A 21,051-nucleotide genomic window follows, 5' to 3' on the forward strand; every position below is an offset into this window, starting at 1 on the left:
CTCGTGGTGCCAGAGATCTAACCCAGACCTAACCAATTGCAACACATGCACCAGCCTTTGAGCTATTTCTTTCACCCTCTGTTCTTCATTCTGTCTATACCCAACACTTTTTCCCATTTGTTTGTCCCAGGTTTTGAACCCAGGGACTTAGAAATGTAAGACAATCAATGAACTACACACTAACCGCTCTATTTCTTTTCTTTTCTTTTTTCTTTTCTTTTCTTTTGGGACACACTCGGTGACGCTCAGGGGTTACTCCTGGCTATGTGCTCAAAATTTGCTACTGGCTTGGGGGTACCATATGGATGCCAGGGGATCAAACCGCCGTCCGTCCTAGGTCAACTGTGTACAAGGATAACGCCTTACCGTTGCGCCACCACTCTGGCCCCTAACTCCTCTGTTACTATTCTGATTATGGCCCTGGAATAATTCTTTTTTTTAATATTATGTATTTATTTATTTTTTATTTAAACACCTTGATTACATACATGATTGTGTTTGGGTTTCAGTCATAAAAGGAACACCACCCATCACCAGTGCAACATTCCCATCACCCAAGTCCCAAATCTCCCTCCTCCCCACCCAACCCCCGCCTGTACTCTAAGCAGGCTCTACATTTCCCTCATACATTCTCAATATTAGGACAGTTCAAAATGTAGTTATTTCTCTAACTAAACTCATCACTCTTTGTGGTGAGCTTCCTGAGGTGAGCGGGAACTTCCAGCTCTTTTCTCTTTTGTGTCTGAAATTTATTATTGCAAGAATGTCTTTCATTTTTCTTAAAACCCATAGATGAGTGAGACCATTCTGCGTTTTTCTCTCTCTCTCTCTGACTTATTTCACTCAGCATAATAGATTCTGTGTACATCCATGTATAGGAAAATTTCATGACTTCATCTCTCCTGACAGCTGCATAATATTCCATTGTGTATATGTACCACAGTTTCTTTAGCCATTCGTCTGTTGAAGGGCATCTTGGTTGTTTCCAGAGTCTTGCTATGGTAAATAGTGCTGCAATGAATATAGGTGTAAGGAAGGGATTTTTGTATTGTATTTTTGTGTTCTTAGGGTATATTCCTAGGAGTGGTATAGCTGGGTCGTATGGGAGCTCGATTTCCAGTTTTTGGAGGAATCTCCATATTGCTTTCCATAAAGGTTGAACTAGACAGCATTCCCACCAGCAGTGGATAAGGGTTCCTTTCTCTCCACATCCCCGCCAGCACTGTTTGTTCTCATTCTTTGTGATGTGTGCCATTCTCTGTGGTGTGAGGTGGTATCTCATTGTTGTTTTGATTTGCATCTCCCTGATGATTAGTGATGTGGAGCATTTCTTCATGTGTCTTTTGGCCATTTGTATTTCTTCTTTGTCAAAGTGTCTGTTCATTTCTTCTCCCCATTTTTTGATGGGATTAGATGTTTCTTTCTTGTAAATTTCTGTCAGTGCCTTGTATATTTTGGAGATTAGCCCCTTGTCTGATGGGTATTGGGTGAATAGATTCTCCCACTCAGTGGGTGGCTCTTGTATCCTGGGCACTATTTCCTTTGAGGTGCAAAAGCTTTTCAACTTAATATATTCCCATCTGTTAATCTCTGTTTTCACTTGCTTGGAGAGTGCAGTTTCCTCCTTGAAGATGCCTGTAGTCTCAATATCCTGGAGAGTTTTGCCTATGTGTTGTTCTATATATCTTATGGTTTGGGGTCTGATATCGAGGTCTTTAATCCATTTGGATTTTACCTTCGTACATGATGTTAGCTGGGGGTCTAAGTTCAATTTTTTGCAAGTGGCTACCCAGTTGTGCCAACACCACTTGTTGAAGAGGCTTTCCTTGCTCCATTTAGGATTTCCTGCTCCTTTATGAAAAATTAGGTGATTGTATGTTTGGGGAACATTTTCTGAGTATTCAAGCCTATTCCACTGATCTGAGGGTCTGTCCTTATTCCAATACCATGCTGTTTTGATAACTATTGCTTTGTAGTAAAGTTTAAAGTTGGGGAAAGTAATTCCTCCCATATTCTTTTTCCCAATGATTGCTTTAGCTATTATAGGGTGTTTATTGTTCCAAACAAATTTCAAAAGTGCCTGATCCACTTCTTTGAAGAATGTCATAGGTATCTTTAGAGGGATAGCGTTGAATCTGTATAACGCCTTGGGGAATATTGCCATTTTGATGATGTTAATCCTGCCAATCCATGAGCAGGGTATGTGTTTCCATTTCCGTGTGTCCTCTCTTATTTCTTGGAGCAGACTTTTATTGTTTTCTTTGTATAGGTCCTTCACATTTTTAGTCAGGTTTATTCCAAGATATTTGAGTTTGTGTGGCACTATTGTGAATGGGGTTGTTTTCTTAATGTCCATTTCTTCCTTATTACTATTGGTGTATAGAAAGGCCATTGATTTTTGTGTGTTAATTTTGTAGCCTGCCACCTTGCTATATGAGTCTATTGTTTCTAGAAGCTTTTTGGTAGAGTCTTTAGGGTTTTCTAAGTAGAGCATCATGTCATCTGCAAACAGTGAGAGCTTGACTTCTTCCTTTCCTATCTGGATTACCTTGATATCTTTTTCTTGCCTAATCGCTATAGCAAGTACTTCCAGTGCTATGTTGAATAGGAGTGGTGAGAGAGGACACCTTGTCTTGTGCCAGAATTTAGAGAAAAGGCTTTTAGTTTTTCTCCATTGAGGATAATATTTGCCACTGGCTTGTGGTAGATGGCCTTAACTATATTGAGAAAGGTTCCTTCCATTCCCATCTTGCTGAGAGTTTTGATTAAGAATGGGTGTTGGACCTTGTCAAATGCTTTCTCTGCATCTATTGATATAATCATGTGGTTTTTATTTTTCTTGTTGTTGATGTTGTGTATTATGTTGATAGACTTACGGATGTTAAACCATCCTTGCATTCCTGGGATGAAACCTACTTGATCGTAGTGGATGATCTTCTTAATGAGGTATTGAATCCTATTTGCCAGGATTTTGTTGAGGATCTTTGCATCTGCATTCATCAGCGATATTGGTCTGTAATTTTCTTTTTTCGTAGCATCTCTGTCTGGTTTAGGTATTAGGGTGATGTTGGCTTCATAAAAGCTGTTTGGGAGTGTTTCCTTTTGTTCAATTTCATGAAAGAGTCTTGCCAGGATTGGTAATAGTTCCTCTTGGAAAGTTTGAAAGAATTCATTAGTGAATCCATCTGGGCCTGGGCTTTTGTGTTGGGGCAGACTTTTGATTAACATTTTTATTTCATCAATGGTGATGGGGGTGTTTAGATATGCTACATCCTCTTCCTTCAACCGTGGAAGATTATAAGAGTTCAAGAATTTATCCATTTCTTCCAGGTTCTCATTTTTAGTGGCATAGAGTTTTTCAAAGTAGTTTCTGATTACCCTTTGAATCTCTGTCATATCAGTAGTGATCTCTCCTTTTTCATTCCTAATACAGTTATCAAGTTTCTCTCTCTCCCTTTCTTTGTTAGGTTTGCCAGTGGTCTATCAATCTTGTTTATTTTTTCGAAGAACCAACTTCTGCTTTCATTGATCTTTCGGATTGTTTTTTGGGTTTCCACTTCGTTGATTTCTGCTCTCAGCTTTGTTATTTCCTTCTGTCTTCCTATTTTTGGGTCCTTTTGTTGAGTACTTTCTAGTTCTATTAGCTGTGTCATTAAGCTACTCAGGTAAGCTCCTTCTTCCTTCCTGATGTGTGCTTGCAAAGCTATAAATTTTCCTCTCAGTACTGCTTTTGCTGTGTCCCATAAGTTCTGATAATTTGTGTCTTTATTGTCATTTGTTTCCAGGAACCTTTTGATTTCCTTTTTTATTTCATCTCGGACCCACTGGTTATTGAGTATGAGGCTGTTTAACTTCCAGGTGTTAAAGTTTTTCTTCTGAGTCCCTTTGGAATTCACAAATAATTTCAGAGCCTTGTGGTCAGTGAAGGTAGTCTGCAAAATTTCTATCCTTTTGATATTATGGAGGTATGTTTTATGTGCCAGCATGTAGTCTATCCTGGAGAATGTCCCATGTACATTGGAGAAGAATGTGTATCCAGGTTTCTGGGGATGGAGTGTCCTATATATATCCACTAGGCCTCTTTCTTCCATTTCTATTCTCAGGTCTAGTATATTCTTGATGGGTTTCAGTCTGGTTGACCTATCCAGTGTTGACAAAGCAGTGTTGAGGTCCCCCACAATTATTGTGTTGTTATTGATATTGTTTTTCAGATTTGTCAACAGTTGTTTTAAATATTTTGCTGGCCCCTCATTTGGTGCATATATGTTTAGGAGAGTTATTTCTTCCTGCTCTACATACCCCTTGATTAATATAAAATGTCCATCTTTGTCCCTTACAACCTTCCTGAGTATAAAGTTTGCATTATCTGATATTAGTATGGCCACTCCAGCTTTTTTATGGGTGTTGTTTGCTTGGATAACTTTTCTCCAGCCTTTTATTTTGAGTCTATGTTTGTTCTGACTATTCAGGTGCATTTCTTGTAGGCAGCAGAAGGTTGGATTGAGTTTTTTGATCCATTTAGCCACTCTGTGTCTCTTAACTGGTGCATTTAGTCCATTGACGTTGAGAGAAAGAATTGTCCTGGGATTTAATGCCATCTTTATATCGAAATTTGGTGTGTGTTTTGGTTAGTCTTGTTTTAAATTAGGTCTTTCAGTTTTTCTCTTAAGACTGGTTTTGAGTCTGTAAAGTTTCTGAGCTGTTTTTTGTCTGTGAAAACATGTATTCTTCCGTCAAACCGGAAAGTGAGTTTTGCTGGGTACAGTATTCTAGGTGAAGCATTCATTTCATTCAGTCTTGTCACAATATCCCACCACTGCTTTCTGGCATTGAGTGGTTCTGGTGACAGGTCTGCTGTAAATCTCAAGGATGCTTGCTTGAATGTAATTTCCCCTTTTGATCTTGCTGTTTTCAGAATTCTGTCTCTATCTGTGGGATTTGTCATTGTGACTAGGATGTGTCTTGGGGTGTTTTTTCTGGGGTCTCTTTTTGTTGGTACTCTTCGAGCATGCAGGATTTGATCACCTATTATCTTTAGCTCTGGAAGTTTCTCTTTAATTATGTTCTTGACCATTGATTCTTCCTGGGAATTTTCTTCCTGGGTCTCTGGGACTCCAATGATTCTTAAGTTGTTTCTGTTGATCTTATCATAGACCTCTATTTTCATCTGTTCCCATTCTTTGACTAATTTTTCCATTGTCTGCTCATTTGCTTAAATTTTTTTTCCAATCTCTCCTGCTGTATGGAATTGTTATGTATCTCATCTTCCACAGCACCAAGTCTATTCTCAGCTTCTGATACCCTGTCCCAGAGCTTATCCATTTTGTCATTCACTTCATTTACTGACTTTCTCAGGCCTGTTAGTTGACATGTTATTTCAGTTTGGAGTTTTGTGATTTCTGTCTTCATATTTTCTTGATTCTTATTAGTGTTCTGTTCTACTCTATTCATGGTTTCTTTGAGTTCTTTGAGCATATTCCATATTGCTAGTCTAAAGTCTTTATCTGAGAGATTGATTAGTTGGTTGGTCGTTAACTGGTCCTCAGAATTGTCTTCTTCATTCTCTATGTCTGATGCTGGCCTGCGTTGTTTCCCCATTGTCACACTTGTATTGTGGGTTTTTCTACGTGTTGTGATGGTATTCATTGGTTATATGATGCAGGCAACACACTTCTCTGGCTCCGCCCTTTCTGGATGGGCCGACTTGCCTCCAAGGTAGGGGAGTCCTCCGTGGATGAAGCCTCACACAGGATCAAATCTTAGGCCCGAGCACGCAGCAGAGTAGACAGTCTGGAGAGAAATTCTTGCTTCTGTGATCCAGCACAGTTCTTAGTGTGGTTTTTTTTCTTCTTGTGATGGTGTTCTTTTTTTAGAAAGAGCGCACGGCTGTGTAGCGAAGTGGAGCTAAGTGCCTTTTGGAGCCTCTTTTCAGCCCACTCTCAGGAGGTTCACGCAACAGGATAGCAGAGAGACACACACAGGCAGCACTCACAGTTTTTCACAGTCGGGCCCCACTGGTCAGGCGTAGTTTTCACTCGCTCGCTGGGCAGATTCAGAATGCTGTATTTTTGGGGTTCACTTCCCAGGACTCTGAGGAGAGTCACTGGCTCGCTGGGTAGCTTCCAAATGTAGTTTCTTTGGGGTTTGCTTCCCAGGGCTCTGAGGAGAGCTTCCAGAGTTCAGGAAAGACAGAGAAGAGTAGTACAGGGCTCCCTTCAGGTGCTCAGTTTCTGGCTCGCTGGGTAGCTTCCAAATGTAGTTTCTTTGGGGTTCGCTTCCCAGGGCTCTGAGGAGAGCTTCCAGAGTTCAGGAAAGACAGAGAAGGGTAGGACAGGGCTCCCTTCAGGTGCTCAGTTTCCTCAGAAGAAGCACAGCCAGGTGGAGACTCTGCAAGTAGAGCAATCAGCACTATGCCTGGAAACCCCCACATCCAGCCATTTCTTACTCACTCACTGGCTCGCTGGGTAGCTTCCGAATGTAGTTTCTTTGGGGTTCACTTCCCAGGGCTCTGAGGAGAGCTTCCAGAGTTCAGGAAAGACAGAGAAGAGTAGGACAGGGCTCCCTTCAGGTGCTCAGTTTCCTCAGAAGAAGCACAGCCGGGTGGAGACTCTGCAGGTAGAGCAATCAGCACTCTGCCTGGAAACCCCCACATCCAGCCATTTCTTACTCCCTGGCTCGCTGGGTAGCTTCCAAATGTAGTTTCTTTGGGGTTCGCTTCCCAGGGCTCTGAGGAGAGCTTCCAGAGTTCAGGAAAGACAGAGAAGGGTAGGACAGGGCTCCCTTCAGGTGCTCAGTTTCCTCAGAAGAAGCACAGCCGGGTGGAGACTCTGCAGGTAGAGCAATCAGCACTCTGCCTGGAAACCCCCACATCCAGCCATTTCTTACTCACTCACTGGCTCGCTGGGTAGCTTCCGAATGTAGTTTCTTTGGGGTTCACTTCCCAGGGCTCTGAGGAGAGCTTCCAGAGTTCAGGAAAGACAGAGAAGGGTAGGACAGGGCTCCCTTCAGGTGCTCAGTTTCCTCAGAAGAAGCACAGCCGGGTGGAGACTCTGCAGGTAGAGCAATCAGCACTCTGCCTGGAAACCCCCACATCCAGCCATTTCTTACTCCCTGGCTCGCTGGGTAGCTTCCAAATGTAGTTTCTTTGGGGTTCGCTTCCCAGGGCTCTGAGGAGAGCTTCCAGAGTTCAGGAAAGACAGAGAAGGGTAGGACAGGGCTCCCTTCAGGTGCTCAGTTTCCTCAGAAGAAGCACAGCCGGGTGGAGACTCTGCAGGTAGAGCAATCAGCATTCTGCCTGGAAACCCCCACATCCAGCCATTTCTTACTCACTCCCTGGCTCGCTGGGTAGCTTCCAAATGTAGTTTCTTTGGGGTTCGCTTCCCAGGGCTCTGAGGAGAGCTTCCAGAGTACATGAAAGACAGAGAAGAGTAGTACAGGGCTCCCTTCAGGTGCTCGGTTTCCTCAGAAGAAGCACAGCCGGGTGGAGACTGCAGGTAGAGCGATCAGCATTCTGCCTGGAAACCCCCACATCCAGCCATTTCTTACTCACTCCCTGGCTCGCTGGGTAGCTTCCAAATGTAGTTTCTTTGGGGTTCCCTTCCCAGGGCTCTGAGGAGAGCTTCCAGAGTTCAGGAAAGACAGAGAAGGGTAGGACAGGGCTCCCTTCAGGTGCTCAGTTTCCTGGAATAATTCTTATCTGTTCAGCATTATACAGTTATTTGGTTTCCTCAGACTGTGTAACCAAACAAGGAATTATTTGTACCGAGAGAAAAGAAGATAAGGCAACAGAAAAGGCAGTAAAGATTATGGAATTAAGAGAGTCACATAGTTGCCCTATTTGGATTTCCTTCGATGAACATCTAATTGAAGCTTTTTTAGCATTAAAGAATACTGTAGTCTAGATAAACATACAAATTCATTTCATCTAGTAGATAAAATTATTATTTGTGAATAGTCAAGTTTTAGAAATATTAGATCTGAAGTAGAAAGAGAATAGTGCATAAATTTCAGAATAACTTCTAGAGGAATTTAGGATTAAAGTTCATATGCTGCTCTGTAATTTATAATGCATTGTGTACTTGCTATGTAATTAATTTCATAACCACTTTATATTTGATAGCCAATTCTTCCACAAGAGCAATTTGAATGCCTGTGTCTTACCAACTTCTATTTATTTCCTAGAATTCTAAGACCCATAGGCTTCTCCTGGGTTGGTGCCAAGGGTCACTCCCAAATATGTTGGGACTTGAGCCTGGGGCTAATATGTAGAAAATATGCTCTCCCTCTGAACCATCTTCCAAGCCCTTGAAAATTGCCTTCTTTCTGTAGACAAATTTATTTGCAGGATACACAAAACTTCTGTAAAGTGTGGAGAAGGGAGGAATGGTGTTATTATGTAAGCTTGAAATTAATAGGTATTAAGGAACCACAGCATTTTGGAAACAATCAAGAATTTCAGCTTTTTTAAGTGATTAAGAGTCAAGGCCAAGCTGCTTAAGTATGGTAGATAGAGTATCTGAGTTTTGTGGTGGAGAAGCATCACATTTGTAATGCAGAGAGAAGTGTTCTTTAGACTGTAAATGACAAGGTCAAGAATCATGACTGTTTGGTCCCTCCCCCACACAGGACAGGGAAGGGGCACCACCAGAAATCGAAATCGTGTCTTGCTCTGGGGCACCTGATGTAGTCCCTGGCACTCCTCAGGGTCCCAACCTGCTAGAGTGACTCTCCCAAACCCCCCAAATAAAATAATTAGGACTCAAAGCAAAAAGAATCATGTCTCTTATCAACAGTTGTGTCTTCAGAGTTTAACACTGCAAGACACATAATAGATATGTAACATATATTTATTGAACAGATGATGAATTGTGAGACAGTCCAACATTTCTCAACTTTTGGCCATATGGTGTCCTGTGAGCCTTTGGGATATTTCAAGGGAGCTATAGATGAAAATCACATAAATGTGGGTCCATGATACAAGACTAGAAGCCAATTAGGATGGAGACCACGGAAAGGAAACAAGTTTGGAAGGAATCCATGGTTGGAAAAGGTTGAGAAATATTTAACCTGGAACATTCAATCTGGAAGGAGGCTGTGTTTAAAAATAGTTTTGTGGTGAAGAAAGATATTTGAGGAAGATAATCATCATTTCCTAGGTTTCGTATTTTTTATCTATTTTTATTCTTTTGATTAGTGGCTGAATGAAGAATAAAGGAAAGAGAATTGATTCGCAGATTAGACTGGTTTTTACAGACTACAGAGTAGCTAATTGAGGTGACTCAGTGCAAGGCACTTACTAGAAGAGACATACTGCAGCTGTTTGCTGATATTCGGAGGGAGAACTGCCTATTTTTATCCCTTGGCCACATTCCAACGAAAAGTCCCAGCAGATAGAGTAGAGGGTGAGAATTAGAGGTTTATCATTTGGGTGGAGAGTTGAATTTGTCTTGATATATTAATTAAGACATAAATTAAAGATTTCTAAGTCTGAATTTCAGATTTCTGAAGAGTAATTGAACCACATTAGAGTGTGGCTCCTCTTGAAATCTGACCAGTGTCACTTTCTAGTTCTTTTGCTACCTTTATACAATACACTGCAAAATAACTCCTCTTTTCCTTTTACCCTCATTTTACTTCTAGTCACCAGAGCAGTTTTCATCTACAAAAGAAAGGCAATTATCCATGGCCTTCTCCAGCTCTCTCTGTTAGTGACAAAAGGTTAATTTCATTAAATGTAACTCTAATGGATATGTTTGTATACACATAAATCTCACAGAAAAGCAAATCAAAAAGTGGTTTTATTTTATTTGTGACTTGAACATTATCACTTAACTTCGGGTGCTGTTATACCTTTCTGATTATTTTTTATGTGGTTACAGCTTTGGATTTACGGATAAAGTTATAAAGAAGAGCCAATGTCCCATTGGCGTCTTTGGTAATGGTTTCAAGTCAGGCTCCATGCGACTAGGAAAGGATGTTCTTGTCTTCACCAAAAATGGTAGTACTCTCACTGTTGGACTCCTCTCACAGACCTATCTGGAATGTATCCAGGCACAGGCAGTTATTGTACCAATTGTACCATTCAACCAGCAAAACAATATCCTTTCTGGAAATGTTGGTTAAAATGTTGTTAAATGTTAAATGTTGTTACATGTTAAAATGTTGGTTAATAATGTTGGTTAAAAATGAGCCTAATATGATGATTTTGGCTTTATTTGGGGGCCACACTCAGCATTACTCAGGGCTTATTCCTGGCTTAGTGCTTAAGTATCACATTTGCTGATACTTTGGGACCACATAGGATGTCAGAGAGATTGAATCCATGTCAGCCATGTGCAAGGCAAGCACCTTGCCTGCTGTCCTACCTCTCAGTTCATTTATTATTTTTCTTATGATGTGTGCTGTTTATGAATATTTTTTAAATAATGGACTTCTTGGCCACAGACTATTATGGTCCCTGATCATTCATAAAAGAGGGCTGCCCCTTTAAGGGCTGAGAAATCAGTTAGGAGGACCCCTTGTAAGTGTTGTTTAGGGGTGGTTGCCCTCTAGGTATATAAGCCCCCCATTTGAGTTAGGGGTTTATATACCCAAAGAGGACTAAAGACAGGGACTTAGAAATGCTTTTCTCATGTTGAAATTTCTATTGTTTCATGATTTGGCCTATATACTTTCTTTTTTGCCACCATTGCCAAGGTAAAGTGCTTCAGAGTGCAAGCTCTCTCTCTCTCTCTCTCTCTCTCTCTCTCTCTCTCTCTCTCTCTCTCTTTCCCTCACTTTGTTTTGGGTTCACACCCTTTGGTGTATAGGGGAAACTCCTGGCTCTGCATTTAGAGCACTCCTGATAATGCTCAGGAGACCATATGAAATTCCAGGGATTGGATCTGGATCAGCTACCTGTGAGGTAAGCACTCTACCTCTGTGGTCTCTCCAGCCCCATTTTCTCTATTTTTTAACTCCCTTATTTGAACCTACATATTTGTTATTCTCCAGGAAACATATTACTACTCATAAATTTATCTAAGAGTATATGAGCTCCCTTTCCTTCTCCTGACAAAATTAATACTTTTGTTAGATACCAAGTTGTTTTGACCCTAAGCAGTATGGCAGTACATTTTGAACTCATTATTTACAGAGTCTAAAATTCAAAATTTGATATATTTAATAAATAGATTTCTGTCATTTTTATTTACATTGTATGTTCAAATTACATTCTGAAGGAGTGGTAAACGATGTTGGTACTTGTGTCTGCATTTCTCTATTCCTTCTTATTAATGATATCCTCTTTAAGTATTTATTTTTCTTTAACCCAAATTTGGTTTTACAAAAAATGATTATTACTGAGGATTCCTTGCCAAGCCTAGAAGCCATCCTGAACTATTCCATTTTCAGCAGTGAAAATGATCTACTCTCTCAGTTTGATGCTATTCCAGGCAAAAAAGGAACTCGTGTTCTCATTTGGAATATCCGCAGGTAGAGTATTCCAAGGGTATGGATTCTAGTAATTTAAGTATGAAAAATTTCAATAAATTTGTATATAGACATGGAATAGATTAATGTTAAGATATATTTGTATATCAAATCCTACCTTTTTTAAACTTTCATAGAATCATAGTTCTGTTTCATATAGTGGTTCCTATTGGTAACTTGATGAGATAGAATAAGCCAATCCAGAGACTATTAGCACAAAACTGTCAAGATGCTTAAGATCTTCAGAATCTTTAAAGATGGATATTTTATAATTATGGACATTACTTTGGGATATGTAAATGGTGGTTACTTTACATTTTTGACAAAGAAAATGAAATATGAAAAAGAAAAGGGTAGCAAAACTTAGAGTGGCTTCATTAGATTTACAAGAAAGATGAATTTGAATGATAGTGGCAGAACTGAGATAGTGTGTTCAGAGCTAATAAAAATCTAAGAATAATCTGTGCATATCCTGTCACATGAACTTAATTTAACAATGTTCACTAAACATATTTAATATAAAATAGAGGTATTACTGGTATGTTTATTAGAACAGTGGTCAAGTATATTCATTCTTCTTACAAGTTTAAGAATTTTACATTATTTAGTTGGGTAAAACATAGAATAACCACAGTATTTTATATAAAGATACTTTCAATTTAAAAAGCAAAGAGGAGTCACATCATGCTAATTTAAATCTTGTGTCCTACTTGGAGAACAAGTAATATAGTTTATTTTGTAAAGGACTATTTCCTTGAGTTCTTTTCATTGATTTAAATACATTAAAATGACTTCTCATACATAGTTTCTTAATTATATTGTATGTAAATAAAAGATTCCAGTGACATCAAAGTTTGGAAAAAGATGCTTAAACAGTGCTTGCCCAGTTGCTTTTTATAGGATTTTCAGAGACTTAAATATGTTAGTGTGCCTTGAAAATACTTGAGAGCACTATAGCAGGCAGTATATCAGAAGTTCAAAAAGTGCTTATCAAGAACTCTTGCCTGGCTAAAGAGTGAGATGCAAGGATATAGAACCTGTCTCATGTACATACATTAGAGTGGTATGAAGTAGCAAGACTCCAAATTATCCTGGAAATCCAGAAATTACTATTACAGAAACATAGCCTTTATACAGGCTACATACAATAATGGCTCTGGTCTAGCCCTGAGGTAGGAGCTATATAATTTTTAATATAGCTTCTTTGAGCTTGCAGAGCCTGGACTATGAGGGAGCTAACTAACATGAGGTTGAGGTGGGTCAGAGAGCTAAGAGTTATTTATCAATTTTATTTGAGCACATGCCCTTTCCTATTTGTTACTTAATGGTATTTTGGGGGGGCTAGAAGTCTACAGCAAAACATTTGGAAACTAATTTTCTAAAATGTTCTCCTACAACCTATCATTTTTTAATTTTTCCAGGGACAAAAATGGATGTTGACTTTTTTCCTCTGGCAGTTGTTAGGGTAGCATATGGTGTTGGAATGAACAAAGCAAAATGGCCCCATAGGACTATGGAAACAAGAAAGATCCTTATGAACATAATATCAATACTATTATATTCAGGTGTTAATTATATAAATGGAATTCTAGAATACAAGATAATATAATCTTTCTATAACAGCCTTATTCCTTCTAGAACTAAGATTAAATCTGGAGAGAGCTTGACCTTCTATTTCAGTTTTGGTTGGTAAAAATGACCATTCCCAGAAAGATAGGTTCTGTATTAAAAGTGTTTTGGGGGCCGGAGAGATAGCATGGAGGTAAGGCGTTTACTTTGCATGCAGAAAGACAGTGGTTCGAATCCTGGCATCCCATATGGTCCCCCAAGCTTGCCAGGAGCGATTTCTGAGTGTAGAGCCAGGAAGAACCCCTGAGCGCTGCCGGGTATGACCCCCAAACCAAAAACAAACAAAAAAGTTTTCTTTAAGTATAGCTAATATCTATTTGATCAGAAACATTCTTGCATTTCTTTTTTCTATAATTGACATGACTAGCTTCATAAAACAATAACTATGTTTAGGCTAAAAATACATTTCAATATATCATAGCAGTTTTTATTACATGTTTTTACTTGTCTCTTTTACTAGAAATAAGGATGGAAAGTTTGAATTGGACTTTGAAACAGATCAGTATGATATTTTGGTGTCAGACTTTGACATAGAAGAAAAAGAAACAGGTGGTGTTACCTCTGAGTTGCCAGAAACAGACTATTCATTAAGGGTGAGTAAGAGTGGTTTTCTCTCAACAAAGAAGGGTAAAATTTCCTTAATATGAAAATATCATAGAATAAGATGTCAATTTAGTTACATAAAAATGATAAACATTTAGTCCTATGAAGGATTCCCTTTCATTACCTCCACTGAAACTGTTTAGCTAATGTAGTCAGCAGCACTTTGGTATGGTAGTTGACATAGTTTAAAAAGATGTAGAAATGGAGCCAATTATTTGCCCAGAATAGATTTCAGTTGCTCTACAATGTTTTATGGTGATGTCAGTAGCACTGGCAATATCATAGAATAACTTCTCCTTCACTGTTCCACAGGCATTTTGTGGTATTCTGTATATGAAACCACGAATGAAAATTTTTCTGCGTCAAAAGAAGGTGACCACCCAGATGATTGCCAAGAGCCTGGCCAGTGTAGGATATGATATATATAAACCTACCTTCACAGTATCCTTGTAACTATATGAAGTTCACCTCTTTGTTTCAAGATTAGATTACCAGGTTGACACAATAAACAAAAATATTTTCCAATTAAATATGTGCCTTACTGTAGAGATCCTATTACTCTGTAGTCTAAGGAGATAGTTTTTGTATTTGTAGGCTTTTGGAATCACACCTGGTGGTATTCAGGGGTTATTTCTGTCCTAATTATAGGGGACATTCCAAGCTATGCTTGGAGGATCATGTAGTATCAGCAACTGAACCCATGCTTTTTTTTTTTTTTTTTTTTTTTTTGGTTTTTGGGCCACACCCGGCGTTGCTCAGGGGTTACTCCTGGCTGTCTGCTCAGAAGTAGCTCCTGGCAGGCACTTGGGACCATATGGGACACCGGGATTCGAACCAACCACCTTTGGTCCTAGATCGGCTGCTTGCAAGGCAAACACCACTGTGCTATCTCTCCGGGCCTGAACCCATGCTTTTTTAATGCAAATCTTATGCTCAAATCCTTTGAACCATCAACATGACCTTAAGGAGATATTTTTTAAAATACAAATCAATGTACTAGCTTTTATCAGAAATAATCTGGGAGGCTGGAGGGATGATGCAGAGAAGGTGCTTGCCTGGCATAAAGCTAACCCTGTTTCATCCCCAGTACAACATATCCTTTCCCAAACAATGACAATGATCATTTCTGAGCAGATATAAGGTAAGTACAACCTGAGTGCCACTTGGTATGGCCCAAACACCACTGAGACATAGTCCTTAGTTTTTAGAGATTTTGGTGTAACAGTTTCTCAAATTATTACTATTACTATTATTATTGTTGTTGTTGTTGTTGTTGTTGTTGTTTTTGGACCACACCTGGTGACACTCAGGAACTATTCCTGGCTATGCCCTCAGAAATTGCTCCTGGCTTAGGATGTGGGGGTATCAAACCGCTGACCGTCCTAAGTCAGCCGCGCACAAGGCAAACACCCCACCGCTGTGTCACCGCTCTGGCTCCATAGTTTCTCAAATTATTTTTGTTTGTTATTTTTGTTTATCAACCATAATTGATTGTTCTTATGGATTACTCCTGGCTTTGCACTTAGAAATCATTCCTGGCAGGCTCAGGAGACCATATGTGATGCTCGGGATCAAACCCGGACAGCAAGCACCCTTTCCGCTGTGCTATTGCTCTGGATCCTCAAGTTATTTTAAGAAAAGACATTTATTTTTTAAAGCCTACTGATTGGAATGAGTCGCTAAATTTGAGAATCTCATCTCTAATGTAAGAAATAATCTACATTGATGGATTTACACTGGTATTTTATTAAAGTAGTACATGGATTTAAATAAGCCAAATGTTGACAGCTTGTTCATATTTGGGATTTAGTGTGCTTTTTATAGTAACAAATCTGGACCTAATGCTAATGGAAGTTAGGATAATGGTAGTTAAAGGTTATTTTTCTATGGTGGTATTAATTTTCAATAGGTTTCATGGATTTTCTGATACTTACTATAGCAGCCATTAAGAAGAAAATACTCATTTTAACTTTAATTTCCCATTGAACTTGAAACATATTTTAAACATTTGAGAAAATCTTGACATGAACTATGGAAGAAGGTTAACCTTTGTTGAATTTGATGGCAAAACAAGTTTTCAACGGCTGTTTTAAGGAATTTCTCTTATAATTTATTATTTTCTAAACATAGTTCTTGACCCAGGAAACGCGTTTACTGCTATTTGCTTTATCAAAGTCTTTATCTAACTTGTGTATTTCTTTCACTGGCCCAATATTAGGAATAGCCATTCCTTTAAAAAAATCTATGTAATTGTTAGTCACCAGTAGAGATTTGGGGCAAAACGAATCTTTAAAGACTAAAATCTTACCAGCTATTTTAAAGAATTTCTCTTGGAATTAATTTTCTTTTATAGACAGTATATAATCCAGAAAACCTGTTTACAGTCTACTTGCCTTATAAAAGAGTTTATCTAGCTTGTTCTGTCTTTCTGTGACCCAATATTAGTGATTGTATTCCCCCTTAAAAAATCTGTGTAGTTGTTTCTCATTATCAGATTGATTTTCTCACCTTCTTTAAATACATTTCTTATGTATAGAAAATAATTTTAAAGCCCTAGACTATTTATCAAAATTAGAGGTAGTGTTTGTAGGTAAATTTGCTCCAAAACCACTAAACTAGAAAGTTAGTGCTATATAGATTTTTGTTTTGTTTTGTTTTTGGGACCACACCAGGTGACACTCAAGGGTTACTCTTGACCTATGCACTCAGAAATTGCTCCTGGTTCAGGGACCATATAGGATGCCGGGGATCGAACCCAGATCCGTTCTGGGTCAGCCGCGTGCAAGGCAAATGCCCTACCACTGCACTATCATGCTGGCCCTGCTATATAGATTTTTAACTTAGAAATTTAAATTGAAGGAATATATTTTAAAGTAGAATAAAACAGTTATCTCCCTTTATAGTGATTTTATTATAGATTGATATATTGATTTAAATGATTCATTTTGATTATCAAATAATAACTAAATACAGAGCACAATCAGTTATTAGTGTGTTCTGTCCTTTGAAAAATCAAATAAGGAAATGAGTTATAATTATGAAAATGTATAATAATAATAATAGAAATATTAGTAATAAAATAGTGGTAAAGTAAAATAGTTTTTTTGGGGGGGGCATAGTGGGGAACATCTTAAAGTGCTGAGTTTACTAAGGCTTTATGCTCAGGGGCCACTATTAGCAGTAATTAGAGGTCATATGTGGTTCTGGGTCTTGAGTCAATGACTACATGTAAAGCCTTACTTTTATACTATCTCTTGGCTCTGGGAAAGATAGTATTTATTTAGAGAAATATAAGAGAAGAGAGACACACATACGTGAAAATGAGACCAGAGGAAGGAAGCTAATAGTACTCAAGTTAATACGCGGGAAGTCCCATAAAGTTGGAGAATATACCATAAAATAAAATAAATTATATACCTCTCTTTGAGAGTAGACAACTCCAACTTCCAAGATGAAGATATAGTCATAATATTTTAATATCCACAGTGTGACTTTCAAAATGCTAAAAAATTGTTCAAAATATTACCATATGTACTCTGAAACTTTAAATTTTTCTTTTTAATTATTATATAGTAGTCCATTTTAATATTTTTGAGAAACATCCACAATATAGTGACTTTACCTATTTATGTTCCCATAAGCAATGCAAAAAGAATTTTTTCTTTTTCTTTATTTAAACATCTTGATTACATAAATGATTGTGATTAGGTTTCAGTCAAGTAAAGAACACCCCCTTCACCAGTGCAACATTCCACCACCAATGCCCCCAATCTCCCTCCATCCCACCCCACCCCCACCTGTACTCCATACAGGCTTTCCAGTTCCCTCATTCATTCACATGATTTTGGTAGTTCTCTGTAGTTATTTCTATAGCTGTACTCACCACTCTGTGGTGAGCTTCATGAAGTGAGCTGGTGTTCCAGCCCTCCTCTCATTGTCTCTGAGGATTGTTACAAAAATGACTTTTCTTTTTCTTAAAACCCATAGATGAGTGAAACTATTCTGCATCTCTCTCTCCCTCTGACTTATTTCACTCAGCATGGTAGATTCCATGTACATCCATAGGAATATTTCATGACTTCATCTCTCCTGATGGCTGCATAACCATTGTGTATATGTACCATAGTTTCTTTAGCCATTCGTCTGTTGAAGGGCATCTCGGTTGTTTCCAGAGCCTGGCTATTGTGAATAGTGCTGCAATAAATATAGGTGTGAGGAAGGGGTTTTTGTATTGTATTCTAAGAACACCCTAAGAACACATGAAACTTTAAAAATTTCTTAAAATGTCAGGAGATGTATATTAATCAATTTATGGTTTTATTGGAAATATAATTTTTTTGGTTTTTCGGGCCAAATCCGTTTGATGCTCAGGGGTTTACTCCTGGCTAAGCACTCAGAAATTGCCCCTGGCTTAGGGGGACCATATGAGACACTGGGGAATCGAACCGTGGTCCTTCCTTGGCTAGCGCTTGCAAGGCAGACATCTTACCTCTAGCACCACCTCGTCGGCCCCATGAAATAGAATTAATTTTAAGATGAAACCATAAATGTGAAAGGTTCCATCACAATAGACTCACACTAATAGCACTGCAGAAAAGCACTATTGGGGGGGATCACACCCAGTAGCACTCGGGTTACTCTTGGCTCTGCCCTCAGAAATTACCCCTGGCAGGTTTGGGGGACCATATGAGTTGCCAGGAATTGAACCGGGGTCCATCTTGTGTTGGTTGTGTGCAAGGCAAATGCCATACTGCTGTGCTATCGCTCTGGTCCCTATTCTTCTAAAGATACAGTGGTGAAGTTTTAAGTTCACAAAAGTAAGAGCTGAGTTCAAGTAGCTGACAACATGCAGAATTAGATCTGTAACTGACTTTCTAAAACAGGATCAATAATAATATAAATGGATAGCATAAACAGATGATAGTCATATAAACAGGTGATATATAAAATAAACATGATAGTAATTTTGCATCTTCAGTAAATCATTTTAAGTACAAGTCTTCTAAAATCTTTGGTTAATAAATGTGCCACATTAATAGGCATATACAGCAAGCATGGAGAAAATAAATTTGATGTAGTATTGTTCAGTCTTTTTACATCGTTTTTATTTTTGTGGCTTCCCAAGCAATGTCCAGGGGTCCAGGGGCCATTCCCAGCAATACTCAGCAAACTTACTGGTAGTTCACTGCTAGGGGCTCAAAGAAGTATATAGTGTTGCTTGGGTCCTGTGGTGTGTAGGTCACACTGACAGTGCTGAGGGCCTCCTGAGCCACACACAGCAGTGCTCAAGAAACCACATGGTTCCTAGGATTAACTCGGGCTATATGCCAGGCTTGTATCCTGGCCCTTGTTGTATTTCCCAGTCCCTATCTTTCCATGTCTTTTTATGTTAATTTTAAGACACTTATTTACAATCCTGTTAATAGAAGATTACAAAGTTCCAACTCCAAAATTACAGGCTTACCAAGTTCCAACTCCAAATTCACCATCTTGGTACTCTGTTTTAAAGAAATCCTCTCTAAAATGAGTATCGTCCAATTATTATTTTAAAATACATAGTCTGTAGAGATATTGCAACAGGTAGGGTACTTGCCTTACACACAATTAACCCTGATTCATTCTCCAACATCTGATATGGCTTCTCGAGTCCTGCCAGAAGGGACCTATGAGTCTAGAACCAGAAGTAAGCTCTGAATACTACCAGTGTGACCACAAGAATAAAACAAAAATAAAGTTTTTTCTTTTGTGGGTCTCTATCAGAGCAACTCCTAGACATATATTCTATATGTCTCTGAACTATTCTCAAACCCTTTTCATTGAATTTTTGCTATTAGAATTTGAGCTAAGCAAATTCACTAACAGACATGAGTAAAATGAACCACTAATAGAAATTCCCCTGAGTTCACTGTGGGACAAATTCACTAATGCTGATTTATTTATGGCTCAATTATCAAACACCTTTTTTCCTTTCTTCTTCTATTAATTTTAAGAAATTCCTATCCCAGTGCATTCCTGCCCAATAATTTAGATATTTTTAAAGCACACAAAAATTATTTAATGTTATTCATCCTACCAGGTTAATTTCAAATATATAGATATACAGTACTTCTACCCAGGTTGATGTACATGAAGCCCCCGATTCTTGCCCTAGTTCCCATCTGCCTCTTCTTACTTCCTCTTGATTCCTTTCCTTCCATGTTCTTTTCCTTAGTATGGTTTAGGGTGAAGGGTGATCTAGGTATTCCCCACCTTTAATACTTTTCATTTCTTTTTTCTGCTATTCTGTATACCACAGATAAGTAAGCTATCCTGTGTTGGTCCTCTTCCTGAAATACTTCACTTAACGTTATATCACCTCAGTTCCATTGAAGTTGCAGCAGATTACATGATTTTATTGTTCCTTGCAGCTCTATAGAATTTCATCGTATACATATATACATGACTTCATAATCTTATTCATCCATCATTTGGACATGTATTAATTTTCATTTTTATTTTAATAATAATTTCTTATTTCATCTATCCAAGTTTTGGGACTCTTCTCATGAAATATATTACAGCAGTATCTATTGTTCCTTACCTCTAAAAGAGTTTGTGTTCTTAGCACTCTGCTTTCATTTATTCCAGGACTTGCCATATTGCTTAGAAATGTGCAGGTATGTTTGTATCAATTGCAACTGATGGGAGTTGTAACAGGGAGATTTAGCAGAAAATTCAACAGCTAGCAAAGTTTAAGAATCATCTTGTGATTACTAGTAAGTCACTACTTTGTAACATTTTTTTTTGGTTTTTGGGCCACACCCGGCGGTGCTCAGGGGTTACTCCTGGCTGTCTGCTCAGAAATAGCTCCTGGCAGGCACGGGGGACCATATGGGACACCGGGATTCCAACCAACCACCTTTGGTCCTGGATCAGCGCTTGCAAGGCAAACACCGCTGTGCTATCTCTCCGGGCCCAGCATTTTCTTACATTACAATTTTCTATGCACAAATTTGTAATCACATTTTAGATACTGTTTGTTTATATTTAATTATTGATTTTGATTTTTAGGTCACAGTGGTTTACTGGACTTACTCTTGACTTTGCACTTAGGGGTCAGTTCTTGCAGGACTCGGAGCAACATACGCTGCAAATCAATCACTCTACCCACTGTAATGTCTCTCTAGCCTTGTTCATGTATTTCAAATATTTCCAGTATATTTTATTTTAGTTTATAAGTCAGACCCAATGATATTGGGGGTCTGCTTCTGCCTAGAAGCCCAGGGGGCAGTCCTAGCAATGCTCAGGGTGTAGACTATACATTGCAAAGGCTAAAATCCTAAGTGCCATATAGAAAACACACACATTAAC

At 38.6% G+C, this 21,051-nt stretch overlaps 2 protein-coding genes across 2 annotated transcripts in view; both read left to right on the forward strand.

The window, feature by feature from the left end:
- Positions 1-21,051, forward strand: part of VAMP7 (vesicle associated membrane protein 7) — a 1,102,798-nt gene that overhangs the window by 325,372 nt on the left and 756,375 nt on the right. The gene's annotated exons all lie outside the window — the stretch shown is intronic.
- The window catches only part of MORC4 (MORC family CW-type zinc finger 4), a 102,113-nt gene that overhangs the window by 12,225 nt on the left and 68,837 nt on the right, over positions 1-21,051 (forward strand). The window contains exons 4-7 of the mRNA XM_049766723.1: positions 9,879-10,096; positions 11,325-11,472; positions 13,559-13,691; positions 14,014-14,142. Of these exons, the coding sequence (XP_049622680.1) occupies positions 9,879-10,096; positions 11,325-11,472; positions 13,559-13,691; positions 14,014-14,142 (628 nt within the window). The remainder of the gene's footprint in view (positions 1-9,878; positions 10,097-11,324; positions 11,473-13,558; positions 13,692-14,013; positions 14,143-21,051) is intronic.

This window comes from Suncus etruscus, chromosome X (genome assembly GCF_024139225.1).
Source record: "Suncus etruscus isolate mSunEtr1 chromosome X, mSunEtr1.pri.cur, whole genome shotgun sequence".
Taxonomy (NCBI): Eukaryota; Metazoa; Chordata; class Mammalia; order Eulipotyphla; family Soricidae; genus Suncus; species Suncus etruscus.